Source organism: Rhinatrema bivittatum, chromosome 1, assembly GCF_901001135.1.
Source record: "Rhinatrema bivittatum chromosome 1, aRhiBiv1.1, whole genome shotgun sequence".
NCBI lineage: Eukaryota > Metazoa > Chordata > Amphibia > Gymnophiona > Rhinatrematidae > Rhinatrema > Rhinatrema bivittatum.
This window is the reverse complement of record NC_042615.1, coordinates 155,115,372-155,128,248: the sequence shown is the minus strand read 5'-3', so window position 1 is coordinate 155,128,248 and position 12,877 is coordinate 155,115,372. Positions and strand designations below refer to the sequence as shown.

The 12,877-nt window shown below is 47.5% G+C and overlaps 1 protein-coding gene across 2 annotated transcripts in view; it reads left to right on the top strand.

Moving 5' to 3' along the window:
- The window catches only part of TMEM33 (transmembrane protein 33), a 56,746-nt gene that overhangs the window by 17,053 nt on the left and 26,816 nt on the right, over positions 1–12,877 (top strand). For both annotated transcript variants that reach the window (XR_003854500.1, XM_029588699.1), the window contains exon 5: positions 2,942–3,075. Coding sequence is in view for 1 of the 2 variants with exons in the window: in XM_029588699.1 (XP_029444559.1) it covers positions 2,942–3,075 (134 nt within the window). In the remaining variant the exon portion in view is untranslated. The remainder of the gene's footprint in view (positions 1–2,941; positions 3,076–12,877) is intronic.

The following is a 12,877-nucleotide window of genomic DNA, read 5'->3' as shown; positions in this document are numbered from 1 at the left end:
CATCTGTCGGTACGGATTTTGTCCGACAATGCGACGATGGTGGCCTCTGACAATCATCAAGGGGGTACGAAAAGCCAGCTGGTGGCCTTAGAGGCAGACATCCGTATGGACTGGGCGGAAGCAAATCTCACCCGTCTGGCGGCTTCACACATAGCTGGAGTAGACAACGTTCAGGCGGACTTCTTAAGTCGCCAGCATTTGGACCCTGGAGAATGGGAGCTCTCCGAGGCGATGAGGCTCTTGACTTGTCGGTGGGGTGTTCCTCAACTGGATTTAATGGCGAATCAGTTGAATGCGAAGGCAGCTCGATTCTTCAGTCGCAGAAGGGAGCACGGGGTGGAAGGAGTAGCTGCCCTTGTCCTTCCGTGGCCCCGCGACACTCTGCTCTGTTTCCTCCCTGGTCCCTAGTGGGCAAGGTCGTATGAAGAATAGAGGTCCATCAAGGCTTGGTCATCCTGGTGGCTCTGGGGTGGCCTCGGAGACCATAGTTCACAGACCTGGTCAATCTGGCAATGGACGGTCCACTTCGTCTCAGTCACCTCCCGAATCTTCTGAGGCAAGGTCCAATATTTTTCGACCAGGTGGCTCACTTTTGTCTAGCGGCCTGGCTTAGAAAGGAGGCAATTGAGAAAGAAGGATTATCTGGACACAGTCATTTCTACTCTTTTTGAGGTGATATAAGACCTCTACGTTGCTTACGTGTGTTAGGGTCTGGAAGATGTTCGATTCGTGGTATACTGGTTTATGCGTTGCCCCGCGCCGAGCCTCTCATGTCCATATAGTCGCTTTCTTACAGGAGGGGTTGAAGAAAGGTCTGGCATATAGCTCTCTCAGAATACAGGTGGCAGCCCTGGGCTGCTTGCGAAGGAAAATTGATGGAATGGCCCTGACGGCTCATCTGGATGTTTCGCGGTTTCTGCGGGGTGCTAAGCACTTGAAGCCCCCAGTCCGACCGATGTGTCCTTCTTGGAGTCTAAATCTGGTTCCTCGTGGTTTGTGCAAGCTTCCTTTTGGAGCCCCTCAAGCGGGCCACTTTGAAGGATCTAACGCTCAAGTCGGTTTTCCTAGTGGCTATCTGCTCGGCGAGGCGCATATCGGAGCTTCATACGCTATCTTGTAGGGAACCTTTTCTTAGGTTTACAGCTTTGGGGGGGGGGTGTCTCAGAACGATTCCGTCCTTTCTACCGAGAGTAGTGTCTGCTTTCCACTTGAATCAGTCGATAGAGTTGCCGGCTTTCCCGGAGGTGAATTCTGGGTCCCCTCAGGATCACAATTTGAGAAAGTTGGATGTCCGGCGGATTCTCTTTCGCTATTTGGAGGCTACTAATCACTTCAGGTTGTTGGACCATCTTTTTGTCCTTTACAGCAGTCCTAAGAAAGGGCATAAGGCTTCCAAGGCGACCAATGCCCGTTGATTGAAGGAAGCGATCACGTCTGTATATATCTGTCATGGTAGGGCAGTGCCAGATGGTTTAAAAGCTCATTCGGTCCACTCTCAAGCTGCATCTTGGGCAGAGAGTCAGCTGGTCTCAACCACAGGAGATATGTAGAGAGATGACTTTGAAAACCCTGCACACTTTTGCTAGGCATTATCAGTTAGACGTCTGGGCTCTGGATGCTGACTGTTTTGGCAATTGTGTGCTTCGTGCGGGACTCTCCAGGTCCCACTTCATGTAGGGCAGTTTGGGTACATCCCAGCAGTCTAGACTGATCCGGGTACGTACAGGGAAAGGAAAATTGGTTCTTACCTGCTAATTTTCGTTCTTGTAGTACCACCAATCAGTCCAGACGCCCGCCCAGGGATGAAGAGATGACAAGGGAGAGTCCACTCGACTGTATTTTTTCTATCTGCAGTTTTTTCGAATGAGAAGCAAACTTTCAAATACGCGAAATTTCATGAAGTCATTTTTCAGAGTGCTCATTTTGGGGTGGATTTTAAAAGGGTTACCCGGGTAATGCTTTAAAACTCGCTCCTGAGCGTGCTGAGCCTATTTTGCATAGGCCCGGCGACGCGCGTATGTCCCAGGCTTGAAAAAAGGGGCGGGGAGGCGGCGGTGCGGGGGTGGGACAGAGGCCTCCGGCACAGTGACTGTGCCGGGGGATCGCGCACCGGCACTCAGCCGGCACGCGCACAACCTACGCCTGCCTAATCTACGCCCGATTTTATAACATGCGCTCGCAGCCGGGCGCATGTTATAGAATCCAGGGTCGGCGCGCACAAGGGGGTGCACACGCCGAGCCCTAGGGGGGCCCCAATTGCTTTCCCCATTCCCTCTTCGGGAACTTTCCTTCCGCCTCTCCCCCCACCTTCCCCTATCCAACCTGCCCCCCCCCCCCCCCCAATCTGGATTCTATAACATGCGCCCGGCTGCGAGCGCATGTTATAAAATCGGGCGTAGATTTGTGCGCGCAAAAATCTACCACTGCGCGTAATTCTTAAAATCCGGCCCTTTGTGTATAAAGTTCTTTGATCACATTCCTTTTCCCCAGTTTTTGATCTAACCATTGGATTGGTATGTGAGGTTGTTGGTTGCACAGTTTTTTTTTTTGTTGTTTTTGTTTTTTATCTGCTTTGATAATGTTTATACTGAAGGGATCGCAGGTGGCACACTGGTATATTAGTGGGTGCCCTTTAAGTTTTTGTCTGTCTCCATCTGCTGAAAGGGAGGCAAAACTCAGCAGTCTGGACTGATCCGTGGTACTACAGGAACGAAAATTAGCAGGTAAGAACCAATTTTCCTATGTCGTACAGTACTAGCTGGGAGATTTTATCAGCATGCTTGGTTAGCAAGGTGATTTTTTTTTTTTTTTGAGTTCTGCTGAAAAGTTGGGCCAATTGATATTTAAAGTTTTTAAAGCAAGATGATAAATACTGAACGACTCTTAAATACGTCTTTTTTTTTTTTTTTTTTAAATAATTCTCTTGTTTTTTAAATTTAAGGCAAAAGGTTCCAACAGTATGATTTTTATGAGATCTATTTTGGACAAGCTCAATGCCAATCAGCTGAATATTCTGAAATTCATTGCATGCAATGAAATTTTCTTAATGCCAGCTACAGTTTTTATGCTTCTCAGGTAAGAATTTGATTGTGACTTGTTTTACTGTATCTTTGTCCCAAAATGGAATTTTGCCAGTCTGTCTGTTGCACTGCCTCCTTTTTTTTTCTCTTTACATGTAAAAACTTGGAAATATATAACAGTTTGACTGTTTTCTTATGCCCATTCCACTGCCTTATTCTCTGGTGAGTTCAGGAGAGTGGTGCTCTGCAGAGCCGTAGCCAGGCCATATGGTACCTTGGCCAAGTGAAAAAGTGCACCCTCATTCTAAGCAGAACATGACACCACAAGCTGGGAGACTGTTAAATGGAGGAACTTTGAGTTTTATTTTCACCCAGCAGTTTTCTCTGGCTCCTTTGGGCATCCAACTTAATCAGAACCAGTAGCGAGATCTTGGTGTCAGGAGCCTTCATTAACAACTCCCAGGGATCTGTTTTTTTTTCCCCCTCAACTATCTTTAATCCAGTCATTGCAGTATCAGTCCTGGGCTGGGGGCCATCATCAGGACTCCCTTCAGAACCCTACAGTCATTGGTCCCCAATCCAACCACTAGGTGTCACCCCCCCCCCCCACCCCCCCTCCTAGATATGCACCTTCCTACACACAATTAGATTATTCAGATTTTACGTGAAGAAGGCCATTCTGAGCTAAAAATATTGGAGTAAATATTCAGCCGTTGAGCAGCTAGTTAACTTAGCCGGATCCCACATATCCGGCTAACTTAACCGGGATATTCAGCGGCGTAGCCGTGCTGCTGAATATACCCCAATAAATTAGTTAGCTGGATATGTGGTATCTGGCTAACTATAGACCTGCCCTATGGCGTGTTAACTGGCTAGCTCTACTCCTCCCTGGAACGCCTACCTCCCACCCCAGGAACACCCCCAACTTACCCAGCTAAATTCTAACCGGTTAATTTATTCTGCTAGAATTTAGCCAGCTAAGCCATTTACACGGATAACTTTCCCATTATTCATTTACATGGCTTTTGAATATGTACCCCATCACTTACAACAACATCTATATTATATTTACATGCATTGCTGTGGTGCTAACTAGAAAACCTTCCAAAACAAGTAGAAGAAAAAAGGCACTGGGAACCAGAATGGTATTGGGTCTATGGTAGTGCATGTTAGGTGTAGGCTTGCCCTCAGAAAGCCACGAGTAAACGGAATTGCAATTACAATATACTAAATCTCCCATACCAAGACAGCACTAACTGCCAGCATTCAATCCTACCTATGAAAAGGCAACATTGCAAATATTACACCAGGCCCTAAAAGCACCTCCTTTTAAGAAAACAGAACAAACCAGGCTGATATAGAGACCCACACAAAAACTACAAACTAGCAGAGCACCTTACCTTGTTCACAAATGCCGAACACAGACAGACCCACACCAAATTCCTAACAGAGACTGTAAAGTGTAAATAGAAATGTGCAGACAAAAATTGAACTGGAAACCACAAGCCAGACTGCAGTGCAACTGTGGAAAAACAGAAATACCACCATTCCTCAGAAAACATCAAACAATAAACTCAAGAAACATAAATCATAGTGAAACCATGCTAATTTAAAATTTTAAATATTTCAAAACAACTGATGGATAGAGCATCCAATAATTAAAAACTCCTATCTTTATCCATTTCCAGAAGTCAATAAAATATTTCAGAACAGTTGATACATCAAATATCACCCAGTAATTTAAAACTAAGGTAAAAAAAAAAAATCCCCCTGCTGTCCATACCTAAGAAATTTTCATTTCCAGATGACCTGAGATTGTCATAGATTAGCATGGAGAGAGAGGAGGGGGCTGTTGCATACAAACTTTCTCCACGCTTTCTCTCACACATGCTCAATCATATACACATGCTTGTTTGCTCTCTCATACTTAACTGTATGCAACATACACATGCTCATTTGCTCTCTCTCATGCTCAATCATACACACATACTGGTTCAGTCTCACATGATAAATCATAACATACAGGCTCAGTCATTCATACATGCTCAATGTTTCTCACGCATGCTCAATCATATACACATACACACTTGTTCATTCTCAACTATACACGAACATACGTATGCTCATTCATTCTCTTTCATATGCTCAGTCACACACACATACGCTCATATCTCTCTCATGCTCAGTCATACACACTCATAGGCTCTCCCCCATATGCTCAATCATACACACACACACATTAGATTATCTCTCACAAGTTCATACCTCTCTCACATGCTCAGTAATACACACATAGGCACTCATGCTTAATCAGACATACACTTTCATAGACTCTCTCTTATCTAGCCTCCAGGTATGCTGAAGCATGGGGAAGAGAAGCCAATGCTTCTTGGCAATGTGCAGGCTACGCTGCTGCTACTCATTGTTGCTCCTTTAGGCCTCGCTGGCTGCACTGCTTTTCACTGCCAGGCAGGGAAAGGGGGGAAAAGACCAATGCTTTTTTTTTATCCCTAGGGCACTACCGGGGTGGGGAGGCAGAGGAGGAGGAGGTTGATGTTTCTTGTTGCTGTGTGTCCCGTGCTAGTCTTCCTTGTCCCGGCGGGAAGAAGAGATTGTTTGTTTTTGAAGCTTCGTGTGCCACACAGCTCTTTCCTGCCAGGGTGGGGGAGAGGGAAGAGGAGGCTGGAGTCCGATAGTTTTTGTGCGACTGTAGCCCCTAAAGCAGAGCTTTCCAAACTGTGTGTCGGGACACGTTAGTGTGTTGCCTGCAGTGTGCAGGTGTGTCGCTCAAGCCCAGTCAACTCTGATGCGAGTTTGGGCTTTTTTTTTCCTAGAGATTCACTTTTTTTTTTCAGTTTATGTGTTGCTTATTATTGGGTGATTTTTGCTGTCAATTGCGTTTTTTTGGGGGGCTTGGTGGGTGGAACGAGCCCAGCCATCCTTGCATTGGCTGCTGCTGCTGCCGATGAGGCCTGGCCATGAGGAGTACTGACTGCAAGCAGCAGTGTCTGGTGATCATGGAAGGGAGTGAAGCACTTAACTGGCAACAATCAAAAAGACGAGGTACATGAGTGTGGGGGCCAGACATGTGCTGGGGGGAGAGAGATGAGTGAGTGGGGGGCAAACGTGCTGGGGGGACAGACATGTGCTTGAGGGGGAGAGATATGAGTGTGTGGGGGCCAGACATGTGCTGGGGGGAGGAGAGAGATGAGTGTGTGGGGGACAGACAATTTGTTTTATTATTGTTTCTCATAAATTATAACAATAACATGAATCTTGGAATATATATTTTTAGTATAAATTTAAGGTTTTCATGAGATAGGTTGTGTCGTGAAACATTTTATTTATGTATATATTTAAGGAAACATACATAAATTGTCGAAATATGTTTCGTTCGTTTAAACTTTAACCTCTGGTTTACTAGTAGACTGAATTACCGTGTCGTGAAATTATGTTTGTCTAAAAAGTGTGTCACCAACATGAAAAGTTTGGAAAGCTCTGCCCTAAAGGATGGCGCCTATGGCCGAGGTCACATCAGCCATAGATGAGCTTCAGCTTTGGAACTCTGTGTAACTGCTTAGGACAGAGGGCAGCAGAAAGCAGACTAGAAAGGGACAGGATATGTTTTGCAGCATGTTGCATGCTTTCTTAACTTTTTTTTTTTTTTTTTTACATTTTAACTTCTTTAAGGCATGAAGTGCTGTTAGAAGCACAGAGCACAAAAGCTGACTTTTTAAAATGATCCCAGAATACTTCCAGCCAGCATGAACCTTTAATACTGTAAAAGAGAAGCATGCAGTGAAAGTGACCTGTAAACTGAGAAATAATCTCCAAATTCCTTCTCCTTTCCCTTATATTGTAGCTGAGAGTCAGGACCTGAAGGGTCAGAGCCTGGAGCAGCAGTGCTATTTATACTGCAGCACTGTCAGCTTTCAGGTTATTTCTACCTGTGGAGGGCCAAATTGTGGAGCTACACTCTTGATGCAAGAGCACTATATTTATGGGACTGTCTATTATGGTTGTAGAGAAGGAGTGAATTCTTAGGGCAAAGGCTCTTTGAGGTGGTAATATACTTGTACTAGGGGTATAATCTCATTAAGGAATTATTTGCATGCAATATGCCATATATATATATTTAGTTATATCTCTATACAGTGGCTTGCAAAAGTATTTGACCCCCCCTCCCCCCCAAAAGGTTATCAGAATTGTATGGATTACAAATAACACTTACACAGATTGTTCCAGATAGTATGTTTGTTGCAAGCCAATATGCTCTTTAAGTAAATTTTCAAAGTTACAATTCATTATTTCTCTGCATTTTTTGTAAAAATTAAAAGCTTATGAAACTGTTGTGAAACCCTGGTGATAATACTCTTAGGTGGTGACCATTATTAAAGGCCACCTGAATCAGCTATGTTAAACTAGTTTGTGAAGTGTTTAGTGCTACTGGGTAATTGTATCCATCTCTGAAAAAGGCACTGAATCTGTTGTTTCTTTGCTTTCAAGTGGACTAACACAGCGTCCGCACTACTTTCTCTGAAAAATGTTAGCTTTGCAAATAAAACATAGTTTGTGTTTTACAGGATATGCTCAAAGTGCTAGGCAATCCCATATAAATAAAATAACGTGGCTTGCCTAAAAAATCACAAGCCACATTCTTTTCTGGAAAGTTAGCTACAACTCGGGAGTTGTAGCTAACTTTCCTCAGAAGCATTGGGACACGGTTACATGATCCGAAGTCCTTGAGACCATGCTTTTTAAAGAGCCCTAGTGGCCCGAGTAGTTCCCTCTTCACCACCACCAGTGTAGCCAAACCTCTGGGATTCTCTGGATACCCCTATATACCCCCAGCTGCTGATTTTTCATGAGGCAGCCGAAGTATGTAGTATAAAGTTAATGTCCATGAAAGTGCAGGCTCTGTCCCTCCCTTTTTGTAACATCCTCCACCCCAGCCTTGGTCCTTACCAAAACATCCCTGGTGGCCCAATGGGGGCCCAGAGCATCCCCTATTGCTCTGGGCCTAGCATTGCCATTTTAAGAATGGCACTGGCCGGCTGAGGTCCTACCATTGTTCCTTTCACATAATAGGGCAGTGGTAGCAGCTTGGCCAGCTGATGCCATTTTGAAAACTGGAGGCACTCCAGGCCCCCATTGGGCTTCCAAGGATGTTTGCATAAAGTTGGGGGGATAGGCTGGGGGAGGGCAAGATTCAGAGGGGGCGGGGTAGGCTTGCATAGCCCATCATTGACTTTAAAACTTTTCTTGCATATTTTGACCGCTTCATAGGGTGGCAGGAGGGTTGGGAACAGGGAGTCTAGGAGAACTCTGAGGTGTTCGAAACTGAAAGGGAGTGTTATTTGGGCCGTTCCCTGTACGTACCCGGATCAGTCCAGACTCCTGGTTTTGCCTCCCCTCCAGCAGATGGAGAAAAGAGATGTTTTGGCGGACTCTGTCCTATACCCTGAGGTGCCACCTACAGTCTGTCAGTATTTCTCTGTCTCCATTAGATGGAGGTGCAAAACCCTACAGTCTTTAGTTAGTCATACAAAAAAAAAAAAAAAAAAGCATAAAAGGATTAGATCACAGTTTATCTGTGGGAACAGGTTTAAAAAAAAAAGGGAAATTTCTATGAGCTCAAGACAGCCTCCCAGGGGGGTTGGCAGGTCCTGAGGGGACCATCCCCCCTGGTACCTGAGGCAGTTGGAATGGGGGTCGAGGTGACACTGGGGAGCCTGGATCACTCACCCCAGGAGGCACAGGACACTTTCTTCCAGGTTGTAAAAAAAAAAAAAAAAATTTTGAAAGCAGAGCTTTTGCTAACCTGGCCATTCTCTCTGTTCTGTGGTGTGCTAACGCTGGGGGTGAGCTGCGCTCAAATTTTGTTTTTTCTCCTTTGCTTTTCTGCCGCATTCAGCCTCTTCGATGCCATGTGGTGCGGCCTGTACAGTGTGCGGTGACACGCGCATCTCTAGGGAAGGCCTATGCTATTCCTGCCTCCCCAGGGGGGGAGGGAACATCCGAGCCACTGAAATTCAGCGATCTAAGCCGCACTGAGAGTTGGGGAGACTGTCGCCTGCGGCACAGCACTCCAGACCCGTTCCCACTCAAAGCGGAAATGGAGGCCATTTTGGCAACTTTTCGAGCGGCTGAGCATGCAGCGGGGCGGGAGGGAGGGGAAGTCTCCCTCTCCATTATTGCTGCAACTGTCAGCCCCCGCGGAGGGGCAGCCTGTCAGATTTTCCACTGGATGTGGCAGCTCTGAGGGGGCATCTGATTCCTCTTGATCCTCTTTTTCCTCTGACTTCATTGTTACACAAGGCCTTTAAGGCCCGCAAAGCAGCAAAGAGAGGTTCAGGGACTGTCATCTATGTTGGGCCCCCCTGGTAAGCGGCCTGGACCCCCTGAGAAAGGAGGTATACTGAGGCTGCAGCTCCCCCTTTGGTCTGCGCCATCCCATCCGCTGGACGACGACTCAATGGATTCTAAACCGGAGGATCAGGACTTGGGGGATAAGCCCCCGAGGGGGGCAGATCCTGACGACAGCCCGGACAATTCAATTCCGCAGGCAATGGAGGGAGATGACCCTAAGGTAGTCCGTCTCTTCAGGAGGGATGAATTGGGCTCGCTCATTCCTGCAATTCTGGAGGAATCAGGTATTGAGACTCCGCAGGAAGATTCCCGGATAGGGAACATTGATCCTGTTATGGTGGGCCTTCGGGGGCCAACCAGACCCTTACCTTTTCAACTTCAGTAACCGACCTGCTCTTTTGTGAATGGGACACCTAGGATTTGGGATTGAAGGTCAGCAAGGAGATAGATAAGCTGTATCCGTTACCGGAAGAAGCCCTGGACCTTCTCTGAGTTCCCAAGGTGGATTCGGCAGTGTCGGCTGTAACAAAAAAGACCTCCATCCCAGTGACAGGTGTGATCTCCAAGATCGCAAGCTAGAAATTCAGCTCAAGAAAATATTTGAGGTCTGGGAGTACGCGCTGGGAGTACGGGCTGCCATGTGCAGCAGCTTCTCTTTGAGGGCAACCCTTCGCTGGGTCCAACGATTACAGAGTGCTTCGTCTCTCTCGGAAGAGGAGGCAGCTCAAGAGGGGCGTTTGGAAGCCGCTGTGGCCTACAGTGCTGATGCCCTGTATGACCACCTTCATGCTTCGGCCCGATCTATGGTGTCAGCTGTCTATGCCTGCAGACTACTCTGGTTGAGAAACTAGTGTGCAGATGTCTCCTCCAAAGCTCAGTTGGGCTCCCTACCGTTTAAAGGCAAACTACTTATCGGAAAGGACTTGGAAGATCTGATCCAATCCTTGGGGGACAACAAGATCCATGGCCTACCAGAGGATAGACCCAAGACGAGAGGTTCCTTTCCTCCTCGGCCCCGGTTCAGGGGGAATCAGAGATTTCGGTCTTCTAGATCATCGGGTTCCTCGTCCAGGCAGTCTTCCAGCTGGCAACGGTCCTGGTCTCAGTCCTTTCGCGGCCATTCCAGTCCACAGGAGTGCCTAAGACCTCGCAATGAGATGAGGCCGGTCCATTTCTCGGTTCCAGTTGTGGGAGGCAGACTGTCTCTGTTCTACAAGGAATGGACCAAGTTGTCGTTGGACCAGTGGGTCCTCAATGTAATAAAACATGGTTACGGTTTAGATTTTGCTCTGTGTCTTTGAGACCGCTTTCTTGTCTCCCCCATGCTCGTACGCGGAAAAACTTTGGGCAGTGCAGGATACCTTATAGCGCCTTATCGAGCTCGGAGCCATCCCGTGGAACAACAGAAAGGCCGTTATTCTATTTACTTCGTGGTGCCAAAGAAAGAGGGCACCAGTCAGCTCATTCTCGACTTGAAAAGGGTCAATAGATGCCTTAGAGTGCTGTGGTTTCACATGGAGTCACTGAGGTCAGTCATTGTTCGGTGCATGAGGGGGAATTCCTAGTGTCTCTGGATTTCACCAAAGCGTTTTTGCACATTGGTATCCGGCCCATCCACCAGAGGTTCCTGAGATTCTCTATCCTGGGAGATCATTTTCAGTTTCGGGCTCTGCCGTTCGGACTCATCATGGCATCCAGGACCTTTACCAAAATCATGATTGTGGTAGCAGCATAGCTGCGGAAGGAAGGACTCTTTGCTCATCCATAACTGGACGATTGGCTGATACGAGCGAAGTCAGAGACTCTCTGCCGTGCAGTGGTTCACAGAGTTCTTCAGCTTTTGCGATCACTAGGTTGGGTGATCAACCTAGCCAAGAGCCATCTGACTCCCTCCCAGTCTTTGGAATTCCTGGGAGCTTTGTTTGACACACGGCGGGGGAGAGTTTTTCTGACTGGGGAACGTATTCTCAAGCTACAGGGACAAATTCGAGATTTGTTGTCCAAGAGTTTGGGATTATCTACGGGTTCTCGGTTCGATGACTTCAACTCTAGAGTTGGTCCCATGGGCGTTTGCTCATATGAGACCTCTACAGGTCAGCATTGCTGTCCCATTGGAACCCGGAGTCAGAACAATTTCATCTTCCTCTTCCTCTTACAGAATATGCTCATTCCAGTCTCGATTGGTGGCTTCTCTCGGACAACTTGAGCTGCGGTGTTCCTCTGAAATTTCCTGTTTGGACGGTGGTTACCAAGGACGCCAGTCTCTCAGGCTGGGGAGCGGTTTGTCAGGAGAAATCAGTGCAGGGTCTGTAGTAAGTGGAGGAATCCCAATGGTCGATCAATCGCCTGGAGACCAGGGCAGTTCAATTAGCATTGCAGGCTTTTCTACCACTCTTGCGGGGCAAGTCGGTCAGAGTTCTGTCCGACAATGCAATAGTAGTGGCTTCTATCAATCGCCAGGGAGGAACCAAGAGCCAGCCAGTGGCGGTCAAAGCTCAGCAGTTGATGCACTGGGCAGAACAGCATCTAGTCAGGATTGCTGCCTCTCACATTGCGGGGTCAACAATGTTCAAACCGATTTCCTCAGTCGACACAGACTCGATCCCGGAGAGTGGGAGCTATCCGCAGAAGCATTCCAGCGCATATGCGACGAGTGGTCCCGGCCGAGCGTGGACCTGATGGCGACTTTTCGGAACACAAAGGCCCCTCACTTCTTCAGTTGACGCAGGGAGCCGGGAGTGGAAGGCGTGGACACCCTGGTTCTTCCTTGGCCGACGGAAGTCCTTCTGTATGTGTTTCCACCCTGGCCTCTCATCGGCAGGGTGCTGCGGCGAATAGAATTTCACCCGGCGGAAATAATCCTAGTGGCTCCGGAATGGCCAAGACGTCCGTGGTTTGCGGATCTCATCAGCCTAGTGGTGGACGGACCCCTGAAGTTTCGAGAGTTTCCGAAACTTCTATGACAGGGCCCCATTTGTTTGGAAGAGCTAGATCGCTTTTGTCCAGCGGCCTGGCTTTTGAGAGGAAACGTCTCCTGAGCAAAGGTTATTCAGATGCAGTGGTGGCTACTTTTTTTTGCGGTCACGGAAAACCTCTACCTCCCTATCCTATGTCAGGGTGTGGGGAGTCTTTGAGTCGTGGAGCCTACTCGGGCTTTGGTGTCAGATATTTTGTCATTCTTACAGGCTGGCTTAGCCAAAAGTTAATCATGCAGCTCTCTCAGGGTACAGGTAGCGGCTCTCGGTTATTTCTGTGGTAAAGTCCGTGGGGTAGCCTTGTCCGCGCATCCAGATGTTGCTCGTTTTCTCCGAGGCGCAAATCACCTGCGTCCTCCGATCAGAGACCTTTGTCCTTTATGGAACTTAAACCTGGTACTTTAAAGCTCTGTGTGCGGGACATTTTGAACCCCTGAAGAGAGCGACGTTAAAAGATCTGATGTTGAAGGTGGTTTTCCTCGTGGCTATTTCCTTGGCGCTCAGTTTCGGAGC